General features: G+C 41.7%; 1 protein-coding gene across 2 annotated transcripts in view; it reads left to right on the top strand.

Annotated features, from left to right (window-relative positions):
- The window catches only part of LOC106593069 (SNF-related serine/threonine-protein kinase), a 72,766-nt gene that overhangs the window by 18,044 nt on the left and 28,654 nt on the right, over positions 1-26,068 (top strand). The window contains exons 3-4 of one of the 2 annotated variants that reach the window (XM_045698134.1): positions 1,928-1,987; positions 15,464-15,605. In XM_045698134.1, the coding sequence (XP_045554090.1) occupies positions 1,928-1,987; positions 15,464-15,605 (202 nt within the window). The remainder of the gene's footprint in view (positions 1-1,927; positions 1,988-15,463; positions 15,606-26,068) is intronic. The other variant, XM_045698140.1, reaches the window with a different exon arrangement.

The following is a 26,068-nucleotide window of genomic DNA, read 5'->3' as shown; positions in this document are numbered from 1 at the left end:
CCAAAAGCAGTAGGCCTAATTCTGGTATAGCAGCAGGCAGTGTGTACTACTGTCCTGTAAATCACTCAACTGAATATCTATATTAACCAAAGATTCCTACCATAACTTGATCAATGCAAGGAAATTACTTCCCCATTTCTGTCCACAGCCACATCTCCCTGTTGTCCCTCTGTTCACACTGCACCTTAGCCCAGGGCTAAGAGCTTCCCTGGGCTCAGAGAGATTTTAACCTGGGGCTGAGATCACACTTGCACATTCTAAACTGGGCTAGCACCAATCTTAGCTTAGGACTAGCTGGGTTAGCACCGACTTTTCGGGGTTCGCCCCCAGAAACACGGTGCCAAAATAGGCAGTATGAAACGGGGTCAAGAACAACACCTAGAATGCTCACTGTCCAATCACAAAAGCTGCACTGTCACTTAATTGACATATGCTTGTGATGCCTGTAATCTGTTCTGAATATTATTTTGATAAGTAAATTCATAAAATTTCATTCTTCCATTTGAGGACAAAAAACAACAAAATGCTTTCAACAGGGCAAAATCATTTGTTGCTATGCCTAACAAAATAGTTGCTATGCAGCAGACTGGCTAACGTCTTCTCATTTAGCCAACTAAAGCTGCAAACTCTACAGCTGGAAGGGCAGCAAACGCTAAATGTGTCTGTTTTCAGAGCTTTTTATTTACATTTTAATTGGATATATCCATGATGCTGATAATATTGTTGCATGATTTTGCCTGGATCAGAAAAGTTTGTCTCGTTCATGCACAGCATTCTCTGTACAGTGGCAAGATACAAGTTTTGGTACAGTGCTTGGAATACAACTGTGAATCCTTAGCCCAGGGCTAAGAAAGGCTTGTGTGAACACAGGCTAAGCTAGCCCAGGGCCAGTCTAGTCTGGTCATGAGATAGCCTGGTGCTGAGAACAATGCAGTTTGAAAAGGCCTCTTGTGAACCTGTCCAGAGAGGTTTGGATACCAAGCTAAACTCCTGGGTAGCTGCCCTCCTGTAGCAGTTTGTTAGTTCACTAATCTACCACAATATAACTCCTGATGCGCTCAACTGCACCTCAGGACCTTGTTTAGCTGAATCAGCTGTAAGGCTGTGGAAATCTCCAACTGAGGGGTCACCATTTATAGAGGAGTACATTTTCCACCATTATGTTGAATATAATAATAAACTGCATTCATCAATCTGACTCCCAATATTATGTGAATAAATGCAACATGCCCTGTATGCCTCTGGAGGAATCTAGTCAATGTAGCAAGCCTTACATCACCTCTCAGTATGACTATAATCAACATGTCTAACTTGCACCGTTTATACAATTTATTAATAGACTAGATACAAATGGCTAATTCTGGTGACCAATGTTCTAGTGTTCATTTATTGAGGCAAGCCAATCAGAGATGTCAAGGTGGTACCCAAGAATGTGCTATGCATAGTGTATATAACAACTACTAATAGACCTGAATTATAAACATATAGTCAAAGAATTACCCTGTAAAACAAGGAATGCATTTACTCAATTCAACTAATATAATTTATTAGTCACAAAATAATTAACACTCAAACAATTGGTGTACTTGCGATGCATGGCACATTACAGAATGAGACAGAGTAATGACTATCACCATTAAGATACGACTTTACATGGTTACACCTGTCTTCAGTTCAGAATAATCTCTAAGAGAATCTCTGTCTGATACGCACAGGAGAGTGGTAGCAAGTTCTCAAAGTATAAACACTCACTGCCCAAATTCACTACTTATACTTGCATAACTTTATGAGCTGGATTGCCTGTTTTTGCCATTTTGTTTTATTTTTGTTTGCTCTCGTTAGCATATTTAGCTATAAGCCTTAGTTTGTGCTAGTTTTGTTAGCATTCTTGTAATAGATGACCAATGGGCTTTTTTTCTGTTTTTAGCTCCCCTTGTGTACCAAGACGGGACAGTACATCCCTGGATGAGAGAAGGACATGAGGAAGGTTGTGAGGATTCTCGACACCACACTGTCTAGCGAAAACAATGTGATGTGATTGTTAACGTAGCTAGAACAAACTGTGGCTCAAAGCAGACTCCTAAACGTTTTCAGTCAGACATTCACGCTTGCCATACAGACTTCAAATATCTAGCCAATACATTTTGAATAGAATAACATTGCTTGTGAACTTCAGAGCTGTAATGATTTGACGTTTTGGTTTTTGGCAAATACAAACGCATATTAGTAGTATTCATTGCTCCTGCTTGAGTCTATACATTCTGGGTGATGCAATACGTCTTCATTGGCTTTTTCTCTGGCCAGCTCTCATTTGGCTATTGCTGATCATCGTTCTAAAAACTAGTCATTGCACATCTCACTACAAGAGCATTGCAGATTTTGTTCAGATAAAAACCAACATGTCAAATATCGGGACATCTGGGACTGCTCAAAGACTGAATCGGTAGCTCGCATTAAACGAGGGTCAGTGACGTCCGCGCGCCCCGAGTAGGCAACAACGTGGGGACTTTGTCTCCGATCTCAACTTGTCTGGGACAGCTAAATCAGGAAGAAAATTGTGCAGTGTACGCCCGGCTTTAGGGTTGGCCACCTCTGGCTAATATACGAACTATGGGGTTAGAGGTCCGTGCTCTGTCTTTCTGCAGGATCCTATGTTACTACCAGCCCACTAGACTTTCAGTTTTTACTACCTACGTTCCCTGAAAGCTCTCCTCCTGTGAAGACCTTATTTACAGTCTGATTCCCATCTTGTGGCACCATATTTCCAGTATAGTGCACTTAGTAGGGAATAGGGTGCCGTTTTGGAATGCGTGCGTTCTAATGGCTCAGACCTCCGATCAGACTGATGTGACCTGACGTGGCGGGGTCTTCCTTGGCCTCAGTCAGTCTGGGGGTCAGTGTTTTACAAGCGTTCCATCCAGAGAAGAAAAATGATTTCTTCTCCTGATTTTAACCTGGTATTTCCTGCTCAAACCAGAAGTGTCATTCAATAGCATTATAAAGCATAGGCCTATGTGTATGTCTGGATTTGATTAGAGCTTTGTTCGAAAATGAAAGCCTGACGCTACCTGAGCCTGATGAGCCATATATTAAATACATTTTGAGCCATATATTAAATACATTTTGAGCCATACATTAAATACATTTTGAGCCCTAGCCCAAAAAAGGCCAAATGATTCTACCATTACATAGCCCATCTATAATTTAGCCCAAACAACTACCACCTTCCCCTACTGTATTTATTTATTTTGCTCCTTTGCACCCCATTATTTCTACTTTGCACTTTCTTCCACTACAAATCTACCATTCCAGTGTTTTACTTGCTATATTGTATTTACTTTGCCACCATGGCCTTTTTTGCCTTTACCTCCCTTATCTCACCTCATTTGCTCACATTGTATATAGACTTATTTTTCTACTGTATTATTGACTGTATGTTTGTTTTACTCCATGTGTAACTCTGTGTTGTTGTATGTGTCAAACTGCTTGCTTTATCTTGGCCAGGTTGCAATTGTAAATGAGAACTTGTTCTCAACTTGCCTACCTGGTTAAATAAAGGTGAAATAAATATATGTATTGGATATCTATACTGTACATTACGTACGAGTGAAAAACATAAGCCTATAGATGTAGCTATATGTTCTGTTGGGTAAATAAATGAAACTAGCTCCAGTAGGCTGATCTTTTTTAGTGTGAACAGTTACTCTACTACTCTATTGTATTTTATGGACTGGAATTATGCACATTGTTCAAACCTAATAAAGCAAAAGACAACATGCGGTTCTGGTGCAGCACAATGTGGCCTACAAAGTTACAAGTATAGGCTAGTGAATTAGATTTTAATTTAGAAATATAATAGGGCCTATTTGTATAATTTGTAGGCTGACGCATAATACCAGTTATTAGCCTACCTCTTTCTCTAGTGTTGCTTCATTCCTTCCTTGGTTTCAACAGTTCAATTAAATACGCTTTGTTGTCCTTATCTTCATCATACTAATGACATCCTTTGTATAATATAGGACTAGAATTAGATGCAGAAGGCTTTTACTTCTCTTCACGAAGATTGAATGGTTATGGGTCTGAATAAATAACTGCTATAGCTTATCGCCATTGCGCGTTCGTTCTTTTTTCAAACTACCCATGAGTTCTATTCGATGCTGTGTTTAACATTCAGCAAACCAACTTGCGTCCCTCTTCCTTCAAATAGTCTATTGGTATAAGAAATGCAAAAAAATTATGTCCAGCGAGCTATTCTAGTCTGGCTTTTCCTGCATGGGACTCCAAGAGCTGAGGAGTGTTTTTTTTAAGGAGAGAGGCCAGGGGAGCACAGGTGCGTACGTACTGTGCGAGCAACAGACAAAGGCTATAAATTAGAAGCTTATTATGCATAACCCATCATTAGTTAGCTAAATATAAGGCTAATACGGCATTGAATGTATTACCTGAAATAGGTAAGCTAGGACATCTAGAACAGGATTATCTATTTTTGATGCAATTTGAACAGGGAGAGCGACTGCGAGAGAGTGCTAGCGTGTGCACTGATCTTAAAGCAACAATATTTGAGTGATAGGCTGTTTTTTAAAACTCTGCAGCTGCAATTAAAACAATAATAATCTTTACAAAAAAATAAGGTGACCCCTGAAATGGATGGGTAAATTAGACACTCATTAAGTCTTTATATTACTGTAGCATAGACTATGCTGCAGCAAATGTAGGCCTACCTGTGACAAAAGACCTTACCATGATGAGGTCTACATGCATTGTGAACTGCACTCCATACTGAGATGGGCTGTCTGTCCCCACCCTGAGCGTTGATGATTCATCATGCGGAGGCCGCAGAGAAGCCAAATTTAGTCACCGCATATAATATAACAGTTCCATTACACGCCATGCTGTTCATATACACTTCTCTGCTATTTATCCCGGGAAAAGGGAGTTGTTTTTGGCGATAAATCTCAGTAACTGGGTTCCCACCATTCAACCCTAGTCAGTGTTACCCCTGCCCCTAGGCTTGATTCACTGACCTCACTGTCCATGAGCTGCAGCTCCTGCTTTGGTGATGGGCCTGGTTGGTTGGTTGGTTGGTTGGTTGGTGGATTTGCTTAACAGGGATGAGGTGGGGAGAGAAGTTCAGTCATGGCTGCTAATAGTGGCTGTTCACGTCTTAGGTTATCTGTGTGCTTCTTACGCTTGGGCGGTATACAGATTGTCATACCGACCTTCTGCCATACTCGGATATTTGGTATCCTATTCAGTAATACCGACACTGAACACAAGGGGCGCTGTTTTAAAATCCCACTGATACTAATCTGAAGGTTAGCAATGCTAACAAGTACATGTAGAATACTAACTAAATGCTAACCAGCGCATTGCGAACATTTTAGTAGTTTCTGACCTAAACTATACAAGTAACAAAAAAAATGCTTCTCAGTTTGCTGCACGCACAAAACAAATATTAGCCAGCAAGGCTCTTGATCCAGGAGGGGATTATCTGCTGTTACCAAGCGAATGCTTGATTTTTTTGGAAGAAGCTAACTAGCTAATAAATTAGCAAACCAAATGCACAACTGCAGAGCATTTAGCACATTTTAGACCGTTAACTTAATAGCTGTAAGATATCTATCTGGCAAACATTTCACTGGTGGAACTCCATAATGTAATTAAATCACCTGGCGCATGCTGCACAACAGTGAGTGACTCCCAAGGCTCTCACCGCCCAAGCCTAATTCTTCTACTCACTGCCAGTGATGACTTGCCAATTTTGTCATCTTTATGCCAACTCAGTTGGATGCACTTAAACACCAACAACCACGTTATACACCAGGGACATTTGTGCTCAAGATAAGTGGTAATCTCCACATCTCCTGGGGTCTCTGCTCTCTGTCATCAAGACTAGTGAGATCTCCACATCTCCTGGGGTCTCTGCTCTCTGTCATCAAGACTAGTGAGATCTCCACATCTCCTGGGGTCTCTGCTCTCTCTCATCAAGACAAGTGGTGAGATCTCCACATCTCCTGGGGTCTCTGCTCTCTCTCATCAAGACAAGTGGTGAGATCTCCACGTCTCTGCTCTCTCTCATCAATACAAGTGGTGAGATCTCCACATCTCCTGGGGTCTCTGCGCTCTCGTCATACTCATCTACATGTTTTACAGAGATTGAACACTACTGGTGTGGTGTGTGTGTGAGTGAGACGGGGCTGTCTGCATTAATCAGGTTGCTCTGTTTTTTTTGCCTCACTCCTTTCAAAATCTGTTACTCTTCATGTCACTTGCAGGAGGCCAACTACACACCCCAATGCCCCTATTAACATTGGCACAGAAATCCTCCCCATAATCACTGCCTGCTGCTGTTTCTGTGTCTTGTTGTGTTAAATCCTTTTGAGTGCTTGTCAATCATCACGTTGAAATGGAGCCAGGAAGATGTACAGTACATATAAGTATTCATCCCCTTTGGATTTCTTCACATTTTATTGTTACAAAGTGGAATTAAAATGGGTTTAATTGTCATTTTGTCAACAATCTACATAAAATACTCATGTAAAAGTGGAAGACAAATTCTAACATATGAAAAATTAAACACCAAACTAATATAGCTTGATTAGTTAAGTATTCACCCCCCTGAGTCAATACATGTTAGAAACACCTTTTGGCAGGTATTACAGCTGTGAATCTTTTGGGTTAAGTCTCTCTTAGAGCTCTGCATACCTGGATTGTACAATATTTTGACTTCAATTCTTCAAGCTCTGTCAAGTTGGTTGTTGATCATCACTAGACAGGTATTTTCAAGTCTTGACATAGATTTTAAAGCAGATTTAAGTCAACTGTAATTGGGCCACACATTAACATTCACTGTGTTGGTAAGAAACAGCAGTGTAAATTTGGCCTTGTGTTTTAGGTTATTCTCCAGCTGTAAGGTGAATTCATCTCCCACTGTCTGGTGGAAAGCAGTCTGAACCAGGTTTTCCTCTAGGACTTTTGCCTGTGATTAGTTTCATTCTGGGGGTTTTATTCCTGAAAAATCCCTAGTCCTTGCCAATGACAAGCATACCTATAACATGATGCAGCCACCATCATGCTTGAAATGTATAGAGAGTAATAATCAGGAATGTGTTGTTGGATTTGCCCCAAACAACATGCTGTATTCAAACAAAAAGTAAATTCCTTTTGGCAAATGTTTTGCATTATTACTTGTTTAGTGCCTTGTTGCAAACGGGATGCTTTTTATTCTGTACAGACTTCCTCCTTTTCACTCAATCATTTAGGTTAGTATTGTGGAGTAAATGAAATGTTGTTGCTCCATCCTCAGTTTTCTACCATTCACAGCCATCTGTTAATGTTTTAAAATCAGCACTGGCCTCATTGTGAAATCCCTAAGCGGTTTCCTTCCTCTGCTGGCTTCTCCGTTAGGAAGGACGCCTGTATCTTTGTAGTGACTGGGTGTATTGATACACCATCTACAGTGTAATTAATAACTTCACCATGCTCAAATGGATATTCAATGTCTGCTTTTTTACCCATCAACCAATAAGTGCCCTCTGCGAAGCACGGGGGGGGGGGGGGACCCTGGTCTTTGGTTGAATCTGTGTTTTGAAATGCACTACTCAACTGAGGGACCTTACAGATAATTATGTGTGTTGGGTACAGCGATGAGGTAGTCAAAAATCATGTTAAATACTATTATTGCACACAGTGAGTCCATGCAACTTATGTGATTCGTCAAGCAAATTTGTACTCCTGTATTTATTTAGGCTTGTCATAATAGGGGGTGAATACTTTTATATAACCATACACATTTTTACAAAAAATAACTTGATTTTCTTTTCACTTTGACATTGAGGTAATTTGTGTTGATCAGTGACAAACAAAAATCACTATTCTGTACATTTCAATTCCACTTTTAATGCATCAAAATGTGGAAAAACCTAGGTGGTGGGAGCTCTTAAGTTATCCATTGTATATAGTCTCTCTGAAGACTGAGTAGTGGGGTTATGTTCCAGGGCATGTCTTTTTACTCCACAACTGTGTGTATGTGTGCTGAAGTTACAAAACATTTGAGTATTATCTTTAGATCCAGTGTGCTCTGTTACTTCGTGTATCTTGTGAAGATTACTACTAGTCTGCCTCAAAGCTCTGACTCTGACGTGTTCTGACAATCCCAGTCATCATGTATGTACGGTGCTGGGGGGGATGGCAATGGGATCATTTGCTCATTTCAGAGACATGTAAGGAGAGGGGGAAATTCCCCATGGAACTTGCAACTCAGCCCTTTTCATTTCTACATTTTCAAAAGATGTCACATCTTGAGTTTTGCACTCCCGTCTCTCTCTACATGCACATATGACCCTGAGATAAACAAGTTGAGTTGTGAGCACCGAGGAGAATGTGTTCTACTTCAGTGGTTCCCAACCAATGTTCCCTCTAAGCTGTGAGTGTGCACGCAGCAGGAGAGAGCTGAAGAAATATCAGCCCACGGTGACAAGCACGAGATTGAGTTTTCCCTGTTAACTCTATCAATGTTTCTCTTTTACTGTTGAGTTAACACTGTCAACGTTTCCCTTTACTGTGACTGTCAACGTTTCCCTTTACTGTGGCTGTCAACGTTTCCCTTTACTGTGGCTGTCAACGTTTCCCTTTACTGTGGCTGTCAACGTTTCCCTTTACTGTGGCTGTCAACGTTTCCCTTTACTGTGGCTGTCAACGTTTCCCTTAACTGTGGCAATTGTGATTGAATCAGTGCAATATTAGCCACTGTCAATGCAACAAAACTAACTATGCAAGAGATTTTGTTGTAGGTAGGAGTAGGATTCTATTGGACACAACTCAGCATGTACTCTACACAGACCGGTGTGGTATAACCAATCAGATCTGCAGTAGGCCTATATGCAAATAGACCATTTCCATATATGGATCTGTGTTGACGACTGTGGTCATGAGTAGATGTGCTTGTTTTGAGATCAAAGCAAGAGCTGCACATAGCCACGTGTGCACATTTTGTTCATATCTTTTGCTAGTTAGTGAGTTATTAGCCCAGTTAAGGAGAATTTGTAGTCAGCAATAGGGGAGTGATTTGCTTCCTACGGACACAAAATGTGTACATTTCTAGACATCTTTAATAACGAGTCGGATTTAAAGTTATTATTTTTTTTGTCTTCCGTTTTTTATTTTATTTAACTAGGCAAGTCAGTTAAGAACACATTTCTTATTTACAATGACCGCATAACCCGACCAAACCCGGATGACGCTGGGCCAATTGTACGCCACCCTATGGGACTCCTGGAATCGAACCAGGGTCTGTAGTGACGCATCTAGCACTGAGATGCAGTGCCATAGCCTGCTGCGCCACTCGGGAGCATAGTTGTATTTTGAGACGGGCTTCAATAAGCTAAGTAGCCAATAGGCAGGGGGTAACATAATGTGTCTGATTCTCTGTAATAATGGTATGGGAATAATAATGCATTTTATTTTGTAAACTGGTTTCTTGCATCAAACAACAACATTTTCAGTCACCTCCTTGTCTGAAGGACAAGTGGATACACAGGTTAATATCAAGCCCTGCATGTTTTTATCAAAAGCCTCATGGAATGTAGGTCTACATTTAACCACACAGTGGCTGCTACTGTAGGCTGAATGATAGAGCAGCTATTTCCATGTTAAAATGTTTTAGGATGCACTTTCTCCATTGTTTCTGATGGTAGGCCACTCTGATAGGCCTACATTATGATCACATAACCACAGTAGCCTACTTGGCCACTGTTAAAACTGTAACTTAAAGTGGAGACAGCCTCAGTGTCACAGTTAGTGCGTGCTTGAAGTTGCACAGAATTTTCACAATGTTCAAGTTTGCGCTCAGCAGACCTGAAATTTGCTCAGGACCGGAAAAAATTTGAGGGCCTCGAGTATCCCCAACAGTAAACATTTGTTATTGTAGCCCCGGACAGGCTGGCAGGCTGTGGCTGACTTCAAGTGTCTCAGTAAGGGACCTGGGCCAGAAACAGCTTTAGATTTGTCCATTTCTAGCAGGGTCACTGGTCTTGAAGGGGAAGGGGTGCTACTGAATCTAAAGTGTTCTTCCAGTTGACACCTTGTGTGCATGTGTAGCAGACAGACAGTAAATGCTGATTTAGGGAAGTTAAAACACAACCTTCTACCTGACTCCATTCAGTTGAACCTGTATTGCAGTATTTATACAATGGTGTGTAGCCTAAACATAGAACTAGCTTTTTTTCCCCCCATGGTCAAAATAAATTCACAGAAGGGTTTTGGTTACTGTGGAAATACCAGGTACTGATACCCACAGTTTTTGGTAAAATAATGTGTGCGCCTTCCTGCGGGTCCTAGCTAGTTTGTAGACAGGCAGTATAAACAGTGGCACAGCAGGTTAGATTGAATCTGGCGCTCCTCCACGGTCAGAGATGGGAGAGTTGCAGGGAGTTATTTCTGTACGGGGCTCAGTCTGGGCTCAGGATGTCTGATCTGGGTCACAGCATGGAAATATTCTCTTTTTGATGATGGGAAAATAAGGTTGACTGCATGTGTGATTGGCATGATGTGAAGCCAAGCACGGTTTTAGAACGTTGTGTTCTATTTGCTGTAATGAAGCAATGGGCCTCCTGATTGCAATGCATTGCTTTCCTGCAAAACCCATTGGAGCTCATCACTGTTGCTACTGTTCTCGCATCTCACGACTAATTATATATATATATATATATATATATATATATATATATATATATATATATATATATACTGAGAAATAAACATGGCAGAGGCATCAAGGCCCCCAGAAGGGTCAGGGTTGTTTTTTCTCTCTCACTATACAGTAAATGTAATCACAGGTGAGTGGGTTGCATGCAGAATGACAGAGAGATGCTGAAGCTAGGTTAGCATATAGGCTATTGTCTGATTTTTATTTATTTATTTAAATCTGAAAAACAATATCCTTGGTAAAAAAGTAGAGAGGGAGAGTAGTACACCAGCCTATTAGAGGATGGGGAGCCAACACCACCACCATCTAGGCTCCGCCCAGTCCCCAACAACTAGATGTTCTGCTGTTCAGGGGAAATGGAAAAGACAGCCAGCGACGTCCGTCCATCTTAACTCCTCCACATTTTACTAGATTGGTTGAACAGTGCAGAAGATAACCTCTCAGCAGTTTAAAAATATATATATTTTATTTATTTGTCAGTAGCAGTATGTAGGGGATCAGGTGTTTTATTTATGCCTGCTACATTAGGTTTCCACTGTCGAATGAAGCACACTAGCTGCCATGTAGCAAGTCCTCCTCATTGTGAGAACCCCAAAGCAGCGTTTGATTTAGGATTTGTTGACACAGGATGCCATTGGAACACGGAGTACTCATTGACATCGTGGGGACCTTCCCCTTAAAACACCATGGTAAAATTTCATCAGCCAGGCTTGTGGCAGATCTGCAAGTGGTGGGGATGGAGGCTTGATGTGCATCATGGCTACTGCAGACTGTATCCCTCGTCTCCGACCGTCCGTACGTCGGTCTCCTCCTTCCGGTCGTCCTTCCCTCCCATCTCTTCCTTCCCTCCAGCTTGCTGAGGTGGAATAGGAGCTCCTGGATGCCCCTCTAGAGGCAGCAGTAATAATATGACTGCAGCTTTAACAGGGAGGCAGGCCCTCATCTCATTGAGAAATAAGGAGGAGCCCTGTGGACTAGTTTCACCTTCCTCCCTGGAGCTGCAGGCATCAGACATCAACAGGAGATTTGAACGATCCAGCAGATACACAACTACAAGTAGCCTCTGACACCTTTTACTGTTGGGCAGTCAACCCTCAGTGGCACATGGACCTCTGCAACATTCCTACATCCTGGGACCTAGTTAACCGTTCCTTTAATGACACTTTCAAATCCTCCGATGAACAGGTTGTTGGACCCCAGGAGGATTTGAAAGTGTTTTGTGGGCTAGCTACAGATATTTTTATTTTTGTATCTTTAACTGGCACTGTTTGTGCAATGAGGGCTGGGCTATACGCTGCGACTTAGTTCATTTTCTGAGGGCATCTAGGCTTAATGAGAATTATTTAAAATCCTCATTGTAATCTGTGTTTTTAAATGCTTTTTGCAAGTATCTGACTGACTAATTCTGAGACAAACTGGGCATTAAAGATAGAGTATGTGTTTATGTAATAATTAATTCCTTATTCAGAGTCGGGCTGAATCACAGCTGCACTTAAATAACTGACTTCAGTATCAGCTATGACAGGTGGATTTCAGGAGTCCCTATGGGCCCTAGTCAAAAGTAGTACACTATATAGGGACTAGTGTCATTTGGAAAGCCATCTCTACGTTTACTGCTGCCTAGCAGAGCTGACGACACATCTGGAACTCTAGTTCAGGTTTATTTAGCTAGTGATCACATTTTATTAGTCATATGCGCCGAATACCATAGGTGTAGATCTTACAGTGAAATACTTACTAACCAGCCCCTAACCAACAATGCAGTTAAAAAGAATAAGAGATACAAGTAATTAAAGAGCAGCAGTGAATAACAATAGTGAGACTATATACAGGAGGTACCGGTACACAGTCAATGTGGAGACTATATACAGGAGGTACCGGTACACAGTCAATGTGGAGACTATATACAGGAGGTACCGGTACACAGTCAATGTGGAGACTATATACAGGGGGTACCGGTACACAGTCAATGTGGAGATTATATACAGGGGGGGTACCGGTACACAGTCAATGTGTGTGGGCACTGGTTATTTGAGGTAATATGTACATGTAGGTAGAGTTATTAAAGTGACTATGCATAGATGACAGAGTAGCAGTGGTGGGGTGGGGGGGGGGTGCACTGCAAATAGTCTTGGTAGCCATTTGACTAGATGTTCAGGAGTCTTATGGCTTGGGGGTAGAAGCTCTTTAGAAGCCTCTTGGACCTAGACTTGGCGCTCCGGTACCGCTTGCCGTGCGGTAGCAGAGAGAACAGTTTTGAGGATCTGAGGACCCATGCCAAATCTTTTCAGTCTCCTGAGGGGGAATTGGTTTTGTCGTGCCCTCTTCACGACTGTCTTGGTGTGCTTGGACCATGTTAGTTTGTTGGTGATGTGGACACCAAGGAACTTGAAGCTCTCAACCTGCTCCACTACAGCCCCGTCGATGAGAATGGGGACGTGCTCGGTCCTCTTTTTCCTTTAGTCCACAATCATCTCCTTTGTATTGCTCAAGTTGAGGGAGAGGTTCTTGTCCTGGCACCACACGGCCAGGTCTCTGACCTCCTCCCTATAGGCTGTCTCATCGTTGTCGGTGATCAGGCCTACCACTGTTGTCATCGGAAAATGTAATGATGGTGTTGGAGTTGTGCGCGGCCACGCAGTCATGAGTGAACAGGGGAGTACAGGAGGGGGCTGAGCACGCACCCCTGAGGGGCCCCCGTGTTGAGGATCAGCGTGGTGGATGTGTTGTTACCTACCCTTACCACCTGTAGGCGGCCCGTCAGGAAGTCCGGGTTGCAGTTGGAGGTGTTTAGTCCCAGGGTCCTTAGCTTATTGATGAGCTTTGAGGGCACTATGGTGTTAACCTCTTACATCTAGACTTTCCGCTAGCGGAACACCTGCTCCAATATCCAATGATGGGCGTGGCGCGAAATACAAACTCCTCGAAAATCCCAAAACTTAAATTTTTCCAACATATGACTATTTTACACCATTTTAAAGACAAGACTCTCGTTAATCTAACCACACTGTCCGATTTCAAAAAGGCTTTACAGCGAAAGCAAAACATTAGATTATGTCAGCAGAGTACCCAGCCAGAAATAATCAGACACCCATTTTTCAAGCTAGCATATAATGTCACAAAAAACAAAACCACAGCTAAATGCAGCACTAACCTTTGATCTTCATCAGATGACACTCCTAGGATATTGTTATACAATACATGCATGTTTTGTTCAATCAAGTTCATATTTATATCAAAAACCAGCTTTTTACATTAGCATGTGACGTTCAGAACTAGCATTCCCACCGAACACTTCTGGTGAATTTACTAAATTACTCACGATAAACGTTCACAAAAAAACACAACAATTATTTTAAGAATTATAGATACAGAACTCCTTTATGCAATCGCGGTGTCCGGTTTTAAAATAGCTTTTCGGTGAAAGCACATTTTGCAATATTCTGAGTAGATAGCTCGCCATCACGGGCTAGCTATTTTGACACCCACCAAGTTTGGTACTCACCAAACTCAGATTTACTATAAGAAAAATTGGATTACCTTTGCTGTTCTTCGTCAGAATGCACTCCCAGGACTTCTACTTCAATAACAAATGTTGGTTTGGTTCCAAATAATCCATAGTTATATCCAAATAGCGACGTTTTGTTTGTGCGTTCAAGACACTATCCGAAGGGTAACGAAGGGTGACGCGCCCGGCGCGTTTCGTGACAAAAAAAATCAAAATATTCCATTACTGTACTTCGAAGCATGTCAAACGCTGTTTAAAATCAATTTTTATGTGATTTTTCTTGTAAAAAAGCGATAATATTCCGACTGGGAGTCGTTGTTTTCGTTCAAAGACTGAAAATGAAAACATGGAGTCGTCTCGTGCATGCGCGCGCCAGTCTCATTGTTCTCAGATCGACCACTTACCAAATGCGCTACTGTTTTTCAGCCATGGCCTGCAAAGTCATCATTCAACGTTCTGGCGCCTTCTGAGAGCCTATGGGAGCGTTAGAAAATGTCACGTTACAGCAGAGATCCCCTGTTTTGGATAGAGATGATCAAGAAGGCCAAGAAATGGTCAGAGAGGGCGCTTCCTGTTTTGGAATCTTCTCAGGTTTTGGCCTGCCAAATGAGTTCTGTTATACTCACAGACACCATTCAAACAGTTTTAGAAACTTTGGAGTGTTTTCTATCCAAAGCTAATAATTATATGCATATTCTAGTTTCTGGGCAGGAGTAATAATCAGATTAAATCGGGTATGTTTTTTATCCGGCCGTGAAAATACTGCCCCCTATCCATAACAAGTTAAACGCTGAGCCATTGTCTATGAATCAGCATTCTCAAATAGGTGTTCCTTTTGTCCAGGTGGGGAAGGGCAGTGTGGAGTGCAATGGAGATTTTCATCATCTGTGGATCTGTTGGGGCGGTATGCAAATTGGAGTGGGTAACCACAGTGGTGTGATGTGAAGGTTGAGCTGGGGTGTTTGGGGTCTGCGTGGTTAATTCCCTACACACACACACACACACACACACACACACACACACACACACACACACACACACACACACACACACTACAATTTGATTTTGAATCACCAAGGTAGTTGCAGCAGGGGGAATCCAGACTGTTTAGCCCAGGCCAGCAGAATCCCAGGGCTGACAGAACACAGTGCTCTGAACCTACAGATTGTTCTACAGTACCCAGCCAGGTTATAGTGTAGCAGAATGATCCATTCACCTTCTCTCTCTCTCTCTCCTCTTCCTCCTATTAGATATCTGGAGTCTTGGTGTGATCCTGTTCATGCTGGTGTGTGGACAGCCCCCCTTCCAGGAGGCCAACGACAGCGAGACCCTCACCATGATCATGGACTGTAAATACACTGTACCCACCCACGTCTCCAACGCCTGCAAAGAGTGAGTCCCGCAGACACACACGCAGACATGTACACGCATCCTAATTAACAAGTGTTCTCCAGAACAGATGCTGACCTCTGTCTTTCAGCCTTGGTTATGTAACAGATGAGCTGTAAACATCTGAATAGGAGCCAGACCTCTGACTACCACATCTCTCCTTTGTGTTAAGCCTGAACGTCTGTCTGGACGCCAGTCAACACTCTGTGGTCTGGAAGGTTGCCAGTCAGATCTGTGCACATCCAATCATTGGCAGTTCACTTTTCTTCAGGCACTTCTCTGAGCTTCCTGAATCAGGATGGTCCTGACAGATAAATATGTCTGCTGCTATTCCCATAGCTTTGGATTGACCCCGGGGTTGATGCTTATCGCTGTAGATTGAGTTCAGGGAGGGGGGTAATAAACAGAGCCAGTGTTTGACTCCAGTAAATGGTCATGTCTCTACTAGCTACTCTCATTGTTTATCTTTCCATCTCAGTATTTTTAGACTCAGGAAGTGTGCTGCTGCTATCTTTTTCAGCTGAACTAATGATCTACTGTGATTTTATACTGTAGGCTAAATGAGGACTGCACAGCCACATAGAATATAGGCCTGACAGCCCTCCATTTACTCTCTGAATTTACTGTCTCTTTCTAGCAAAGAATGACAGCAGTTTATTTGTCATATGCACATGGTAACAGTGTAGGGGAGAGTCCATCTGCTCTGTTTGAACTAGACCGCAGTCTGTAAATACCAGGCCCGGTACTGTGTTTCCCAGCAGAACAGACAGTCTGTAAAGACCAGGCCTGGTTACTATGTTCCCCAGCAGAACAGGCAGTCTGTAAATACCAGGCCCGGTACTGTGTTTCCCAGCAGAACAGGCAGTCTGTAAATACCAGGCCCAGTACTGTGTTTCCCAGCAGAACAGACGGTCTGTAAATACCAGGCCCGGTACTGTGTTTCCCAGCAGAACAGACTGTGTGTTTTGTCAAGCCGTGACTGATGATGATGATGATATTTTGGCTCCTTGAATATCCAGTTCCTTTCCTCCCGTCTCTGCTATACTAAATGTTTATATGAGTGTCCTCCTTCCTTGATTATTCAGATGTCTGCCTTGATTCAATCTTCACAGTCAAATGAAATGAACAGAGAGGGAAAAGAACACTCACAAGCTCCAAATGGAATTGAATATGGAACATGTTGTCTATAGAGTTGTGCTACCTATCATTAGAATTGAATATGGAACATGTTGTCTATAGAGTTGTGCTACCTATCATTAGAATTGAATATGGAACATGTCTATAGAGTTGAGCTACCTATCATTAGAATTGAATATGGAACATGTTGTCTATAGAGTTGAGCTACCTATCATTAGAATTGAATATGGAACATGTTGTCTATAGAGTTGTGCTACCTATCATTAGAATTGAATATGGAACATGTCTATAGAGTTGAGCTACCTATCATTAGAATTGAATATGGAACATGTTGTCTATAGAGTTGAGCTACCTATCATTAGAATTGAATATGGAACATGTCTATAGAGTTGTGCTACCTATCATTAGAATTGAATATGGAACATGTCTATAGAGTTGAGCTACCTATCATTAGAATTGAATATGGAACATGTTGTCTATAGAGTTGTGCTACCTATCATTAGAATTGAATATGGAACATGTCTATAGAGTTGTGCTACCTATCATTAGAATTGAATATGGAACATGTCTATAGAGTTGTGCTACCTATCATTAGAATTGAATATGGAACATGTCTATAGAGTTGAGCTACCTATCATTAGAATTGAATATGGAACATGTTGTTTATAGAGTTGTGCTACCTATCATTAGAATTGAATATGGAACATGTTGTCTATAGAGTTGAGCTACCTATCATTAGAATTGAATATGGAACATGTTGTCTATAGAGTTGTGCTACCTATCATTAGAATTGAATATGGAACATGTCTATAGAGTTGAGCTACCTATCATTAGAATTGAATATGGAACATGTTGTTTATAGAGTTGTGCTACCTATCATTAGAATTGAATATGGAACATGTTGTCTATAGAGTTGAGCTACCTATCATTAGAATTGAATATGGAACATGTTGTCTATAGAGTTGTGCTACCTATCATTAGAATTGAATATGGAACATGTCTATAGAGTTGTGCTACCTATCATTAGAATTGAATATGGAACATGTTGTCTATAGAGTTGTGCTACCTATCATTAGAATTGAATATGGAACATGTTGTCTATAGAGTTGTGCTACCTATCATTAGAATTGAATATGGAACATGTTGTCTATAGAGTTGTGCTACCTATCATTAGAATTGAATATGGAACATGTTGTCTATAGAGTTGAGCTACCTATCATTAGAATTGAATATGGAACATGTCTGTAGAGTTGTGCTACCTATCATTAGAATTGAATATGGAACATGTCTATAGAGTTGTGCTACCTATCATTAGAATTGAATATGGAACATGTTGTTTATAGAGTTGTGCTACCTATCATTAGAATTGAATATGGAACATGTTGTCTATAGAGTTGTGCTACCTATCATTAGAATTGAATATGGAACATGTTGTTTATAGAGTTGTGCTACCTATCATTAGAATTGAATATGGAACATGTTGTCTATAGAGTTGAGCTACCTATCATTAGAATTGAATATGGAACATGTTGTCTATAGAGTTGTGCTACCTATCATTAGAATTGAATATGGAACATGTCTATAGAGTTGAGCTACCTATCATTAGAATTGAATATGGAACATGTTGTCTATAGAGTTGAGCTACCTATCATTAGAATTGAATATGGAACATGTTGTCTATAGAGTTGTGCTACCTATCATTAGAATTGAATATGGAACATGTCTATAGAGTTGAGCTACCTATCATTAGAATTGAATATGGAACATGTTGTCTATAGAGTTGAGCTACCTATCATTAGAATTGAATATGGAACATGTCTATAGAGTTGTGCTACCTATCATTAGAATTGAATATGGAACATGTCTATAGAGTTGAGCTACCTATCATTAGAATTGAATATGGAACATGTTGTCTATAGAGTTGTGCTACCTATCATTAGAATTGAATATGGAACATGTCTATAGAGTTGTGCTACCTATCATTAGAATTGAATATGGAACATGTCTATAGAGTTGTGCTACCTATCATTAGAATTGAATATGGAACATGTCTATAGAGTTGAGCTACCTATCATTAGAATTGAATATGGAACATGTTGTTTATAGAGTTGTGCTACCTATCATTAGAATTGAATATGGAACATGTTGTCTATAGAGTTGAGCTACCTATCATTAGAATTGAATATGGAACATGTTGTCTATAGAGTTGTGCTACCTATCATTAGAATTGAATATGGAACATGTCTATAGAGTTGAGCTACCTATCATTAGAATTGAATATGGAACATGTTGTTTATAGAGTTGTGCTACCTATCATTAGAATTGAATATGGAACATGTTGTCTATAGAGTTGAGCTACCTATCATTAGAATTGAATATGGAACATGTTGTCTATAGAGTTGTGCTACCTATCATTAGAATTGAATATGGAACATGTCTATAGAGTTGTGCTACCTATCATTAGAATTGAATATGGAACATGTTGTCTATAGAGTTGTGCTACCTATCATTAGAATTGAATATGGAACATGTTGTCTATAGAGTTGTGCTACCTATCATTAGAATTGAATATGGAACATGTTGTCTATAGAGTTGTGCTACCTATCATTAGAATTGAATATGGAACATGTTGTCTATAGAGTTGAGCTACCTATCATTAGAATTGAATATGGAACATGTCTGTAGAGTTGTGCTACCTATCATTAGAATTGAATATGGAACATGTCTATAGAGTTGAGCTACCTATCATTAGAATTGAATATGGAACATGTTGTCTATAGAGTTGTGCTACCTATCATTAGAATTGAATATGGAACATGTCTATAGAGTTGTGCTACCTATCATTAGAATTGAATATGGAACATGTTGTCTATAGAGTTGTGCTTCCTATCATTAGAATTGAATTGGAAACCGCAGCGTATCATTTTGTCTTGTTTCCATATGCTTAGGGAGGAGTGGGAGGCATTTGTCTTGTTAACCTCAAATCATTGTGTCGGGGGCGTGATGGAGGAAAATTCGCTAGTTACATATCGCAATATTATTTTGGAAGATATTATATCGATACTTCGACTTTTTGTTGTTGCTAGGTGGCGTTAGCTAGCGCTAGTCGGCTGTACTTGCGCCAAAACTCAGGTATTTTTCAACCTATAGCTTGTTCTCCTTTTTCAACAGTGAGCCAACAAGTTTTCAAAACTTTTATTTCCATGTCTGATCAAAACGTATTTTCTCAGTCTCTCTCATCTCTCTGCAACAGACATAGTGAGCAATATGTTTAGAATTGCAGTATCGGATCGTAATACAATAGAATTATGAGAATCACAATACATATCGTATCGGCCACTAAGTATCATCATTATATTGTATCAAGAGGTCCCTGGCGGTTACCAGTCCTAATGTATCTTCTATTGCATCCACATGTTTATCTAAACAAACCCTTGTTACAACTTGTCACAATTTTACTAATGTGTTTTGATATTCAGTGTCTTTGACTTTTTACCAAGGAATGTATCTGAAGTCAGAGAAGACATCTATCTAACCAGGGCCATTCATACAGCTCTCTAACTATGCACATTCACACATACCAAACCTGCATGTTGACATTAGCTGTTCTGTGTGTCAAATCTAATTTTGTCACATGCTTTGTAAACAACAGGTATAGACTAACAGTGAAATGCTGAACTTACGGGCCCTTTCCAAATATGCAGAGAGAACATTTTAAAACATTCTAGAAAGATAATACCACAAGGAATGAATAAATCCGCAACGAGTTGTATACACGTGTTACCAGTACAGTGTGTTGTCCTCATTCTACATACCAGAGAGTTTATTATGATGAATAGCCTGTCATGCATTTACTTTTGGTCTCTACAGAAAACAACTACAAGCCACACCTCATTTTAATGGACTAAAGCAGATTTAGTTGACATTTGATAATATGTCGGCAGGTAGCCAGCCTAGTGGTTAGAGCGTTGGACTAGTAACCGATAGGTTGCAAGATTGAATCACCAAGCTGACAAGGTAAAAATCTGTCGTTCTGCCCCTGAACAAGGCAGTTAACCCACTGTTCCTAGGTCGTCATTGAAAATAAGAATGTGTTCTTAACTGACTTGCCTTGTTAAAACCTGTTGGGGCTAGGGGGTAGCAATGAACCCTGAGACGGGATTGCTAGCAAGGCTGGAAATTCAAAACATCAAAAATCTAATAATTTCAATTTCTCAAACAATCAACTATTTTACACAATTTAAAAGATAAACATCTCCTTAATCTAACCACATTGTTCGATTTTCAAAGAGGCTTTACGGCAAAAGCATAAAGTTAGATTATGTTAGGACAGTACATAGCCACAAAAGTACAAACATCCATTTTCAATTCAAGGTCAGGCGTCACCAAAAGCAGAAACCAGCTAAAATTATGCACTAACCTTTGACAATCTCCATCAGATGACACTCCTAGGACATTATGTTATACAATACATGCATTTTTTGTTCCATCAAGTTCATATTTATATCCAAAAACAGCATTTTACAGTAGCGGTGAAATTCAGATTTTTTTCTTCTCTGAAATGCTTCCGGTGAACAATGTTACAAATTACAAAATTACTATTCGAAAACATTGGTAAATTATAATATTGTCATTCAAATATTCATAGTTTAACATTTCGTAAATGCTACTGCATTGCCAGATTTCAAAATAACTTTACTGGGAAATCACAATTTGCAATAAACCGGGTGCTGTGCTAAGAACAATAGGCTAGGCTATACAGGTTAGCACCATCTTGTAACCATGTAATATCAAAATTACTATTGTCAATAATCCCTTACCTTTGATTATCTTCATCCATTGGCACTTCCAGGAATCCCATGTCCACAACAAATGTGGTTTCTTTCAACAAAGTTCATAATTGATGTCCAAATAACTCCAAGTTATTAGCGCTTCGGTAGGCTACTAAAAAGTAGCGCGGGGGGGAAGTCACGGCGAAAAGTAAAAAAAATAATCTATTTACGTTCGTTCAAACATGTCAAACGTTGTTTAGCATCAATCTTTAGAGCCATTTTTAACGTGAAACATCAGTAATGTTTCAACCCGACCTCTCCTGTGTCTTGAAAAACGTATTTGAAAAATGTATCGCATCACATGATTGCGCAGGTGCAGCCAATAATGAAGTGACGACATCCCAGGGAGGTCAACTTCTCTTCCTTGTCATCCGGTCTCTGTTCATCATAGACGCTCTTCAAACAACTTTATAAAGATCGTTGACATCTAGTGGAAGCCGTAGGAAGTGCGAAATGAATCCTTTGTCACTGTGTTATCTATTAACATTGACTCAAAAAATAGTACAGCCACAAAATTATTATTTTTTCTCAGGTTTTTGCCTGCCATATGAGTTTTGTTATACTTACAGACACCATTCAAACAGTTTTAGAAAATTCAGAGTGTTTTCTATCCAAATCTGGTAATAATATGCATATCCTAGCTTCTGAGTTGGTGTAGGAGGCAGTTAAAAATGGGCACATATTTTTTTCAAAATTCTCAATACTGCCCCCTAGCCCCAACAGGTTAAATAAAGGTAAAATAAAAAAAATAATTCTAGATGTAATTCTAGTCAACAAAATAAGTTAGTCAGCGTTGGCTGATTTTTAATGAACAGACCTGATAGGTGAGGCAGGCTGTTAGCATTGTGCTAATTAGCCGTTGGTAAGGGACCTTTCTGTGAGTTGCTGCCCCTATGGAGGATGAGAGGAGAGGGAAGAGATTGGACTGGGGAGGCTGGTTGCCTCAGGGCTCAGCACAGCAGACTACACCACGTTGACCCTGCCTGACTCAGTCAGAGGGGGAGCAGGTGTTGTCCGGGAAGAGAGACTGAAAACACCAAAACAGCCTTTAGCTCATTTAGGCTCAGCCAGTCAGGCCCCTCTCTCTCTCTCCTCTCTCTCACTTGCACTCCTCTCTCTCACTCCCGTCTGCACTCCTCTCTCTCACTCCCGTCTGCACTCCTCTCTCTCACTCCCGTCTGCACTCCTCTCTCTCTCTCTCTCTCTCACTCCCGTCTGCACTTCTCTCTCTCTCACTCCCGTCTGCACTTCTCTCTCTCTCTCTCACTCCCGTCTGCACTCCTCTCTCTCACTCCCGTCTGCACTCCTCTCTCTCTCTCTCTCTCTCTCTCTCACTCCCGTCTGCACTCCTCTCTCTCTCACTCCCGTCTGCACTCCTCTCTCTCTCACTCCCGTCTGCACTCCTCTCTCTCTCTCACTCCCGTCTGCACTCCTCTCTCTCTCACTCCCGTCTGCACTCCTCTCTCTCTCACTCCCGTCTGCACTCCTCTCTCTCTCACTCCCGTCTGCACTCCTCTCTCTCTCTCTCACTCCCGTCTGCACTCCTCTCTCTCTCTCTCACTCCCGTCTGCACTCCTCTCTCTCTCTCTCACTCCCGTCTGCACTCCTCTCTCTCTCTCTCACTCTCTCTCTCTCTCTCTCTCTCTCTCTCACTCCCGTCTGCACTCCTCTCCTCTCTCTCACTCCCGTCTATACTCCTCTCCTGATGGAAAGAGATCACTAAGCTTTTGGGCCTGGGTAGTGTTAAGTGTTTTTCAGTTGAGGATTTGGGCCTGGGTAGTGTTAATAGTGTTTTTCAGTTGAGGATTTGGGCCTGGGTAGTGTTAATAGTGTTTTTCAGTTGAGGATTTGGGCCTGGGTAGTGTTAATAGTGTTTTTCAGTTGAGGATTTGGGCCTGGGTAGTGTTAATAGTGTTTTTCAGTTGAGGATTTGGGCCTGGGTAGTGTTAATAGTGTTTTTCAGTTGAGGATTTGGGCCTGGGTAGTGTTAATAGTGTTTTTCAGTTGAGGATTTGGGCCTGGGTAGTGTTAATAGTGTTTTTCAGTTGAGGATTTGGGCCTGGGTAGTGTTAAGTGTTATTCCTCCTAGATAAGCAGGTCCACCTGGGACAGGGCTGTACTGCCAAGCTGCTTTCTTCTTCCTCATTAGCATATTTCTTGTCTCCGTTCCATTCTTTCCCCCAATCTTTGCCAAAATGTTTTTACCTGCCACAATTAATAATTCAGGAGGTCTTTTGCATTTTATCCCCTTGAGTTGTTTGATTTTTGTCATTCCTGGTTTTAATAAATATATATATATATATATATATATATATATATATATATATATATATATATATAATTTTTTGGGGGGGGGATTAGATTTTAAAACGCTGAGTTTCTCAGCATGACGTGGAAATGCTCTTCATATTGAGCCAATCACATGGATATGCTCTTCATATTGAGCCAATCACAGAGGATGGAACACTGGACTTCTCAGTTGTTTTGTTCATTGATCATGTGCATTGTCTGTTTGTCTGGAATCCATTTCACTCAGTCTTTGATTGCTGTCCTCGTCAACTCCTATCACATATCTGTTGTACCTTCCTACTACTGCAGGCCAACTCCTATCACATATCTGTTGTACCTTCCTACTACTGCAGGCCAACTCTGAAGTAGTAGATGTTGTGTCTCTGGAACGGTCTTTTGTGGAGCTGAAATCATCACCATTTTCTACAAGTATGAAGTAAAGTGCACAATCTCTTTTCTATGGCAACATTATCATTTGATTCAATAGACTAGGCCTAGCCTTTGTTTGCTCGTGATGTCACATTATATAGGCTATAAAATGTCTTCATATGCAGAGGAATGTGCAATTAATACAATTACATACCAGCACATTACTTCCAAACCACTTCTTTCTCTCGGTCTCTCACTTCCCGCTTTCTTTTCTTTCTCTCTTGCTGTTGCTCTATCACATGTCCTCTTCCCCCCTTTCTCCTCTCTCTCCATGCCTGCCTGCTGTTAGAGTACGGTAGCCAAGCCTCCATTCTCCAGGAGAAGAGGAGATACAGCATGCATGACTAGGAGGTTACTATAAATATCCCCATAGCACTTTCCTGTCTTCTTCCCCTGAGAGAAGAGTGAGGCTGGAATGGGTAGAGACAGGAGGCTGGAGGACTGAGTAAGGAATGAGTAGAGATCGAGAGAGACAGGAGGAGTGAGGCTGGAGGGGGAGGCTGGAATGGGTAGAGACAGGAGGCTGGAGGACTGAGTAAGGAATGAGTAGAGATCGAGAGAGCCAGGAGGAGTGAGGCTGGAGGGGGAGGCTGGAATGGGTAGAGACATGAGACTGGAGGACTGAGTAAGGAATGAGTAGAGATCGAGAGAGACAGGAGGGGTGAGGCTGGAGGGGGAGGCTGGAATGGGTAGAGACAGGAGGCTGGAGGACTGAGTAAGGAATGAGTAGAGATCGAGAGAGACAGGAGGGGTGAGGCTGGAATGGGTAGAGACAGGAGACTGGAGGACTGAGTAAGGAATGAGTAGAGATCGAGAGAGACAGGAGGGGGAGGCTGGAATGGGTAGAGACAGGAGACTGGAGGACTGAGTAAGGAAGGAGTAGAGATGGAGAGAGACAGGAGGGGTGAGGCTGGAATGGGTAGAGACAGGAGACTGGAGGACTGAGTAAGGAATGAGTAGAGATGGAGAGAGACAGGAGGGGTGAGGCTGGAATGGGTAGAGACAGGAGACTGGAGGACTGAGTAAGGAATGAGTAGAGATGGGTAGAGACAGGAGGGGGAGGCTGGAATGGGTAGAGACGGGGAGTGAGGCTGGAATGGGGAGAGACAGGAGGGGGAGGCTGGAATGGGGAGAGACAGGGGGAGTGAGGCTGGACTGGGTAGAGACAGGAGGGGGAGGCTGGACTGGGTAGAGACAGGAGGGGGAGGCTGGACTGGGTAGAGACAGGAGGGGGAGGCTGGACTGGGTAGAGACAGGAGGGGTGAGGCTGGACTGGGTAGAGACAGGAGGGGGAGGCTGGACTGGGTAGAGACAGGAGGGGGAGGCTGGACTGGGTAGAGACAGGAGGGGGAGGCTGGAATGGGGAGAGACAGGGGGAGTGAAATAATACATGTAGGTATACATCAGACTCTTAACATGCTCAAAGACAGAAGTAAAGCTTATGTTCAGATAAATATTGTACAGAAAGTTGAACCTTTGATGGATAGAATTATGATGGATAGGCCTAGTCTTGGGCCTAGTCAGAAGCTCTCCTATCGTGTGTGTTTGTGCGCGCGTTTGCCATGCGCATGCGTTTCTGTGGGTTGGTCACGCAGTCTGCGTCACAGCTGGCAGAGGGAAATGGAAGCGGACAGCCGTTATTAAAAAACGGGTTGGATTGTTCTTATCAGGGGTCTGCCTGGCCTGCCACTCTTTAGATAGGCATACTGCTCCGCTCCGGGTCTACAGGAGCCCAGAGCTGACAAATCCCTGGCCAGACAGACAGACTGCACACCGACT

The sequence above is a fragment of the Salmo salar genome, chromosome ssa02 (genome assembly GCF_905237065.1).
Source record: "Salmo salar chromosome ssa02, Ssal_v3.1, whole genome shotgun sequence".
Taxonomy (NCBI): Eukaryota; Metazoa; Chordata; class Actinopteri; order Salmoniformes; family Salmonidae; genus Salmo; species Salmo salar.
This window is presented reverse-complemented; position numbering and strand designations above follow the sequence as displayed.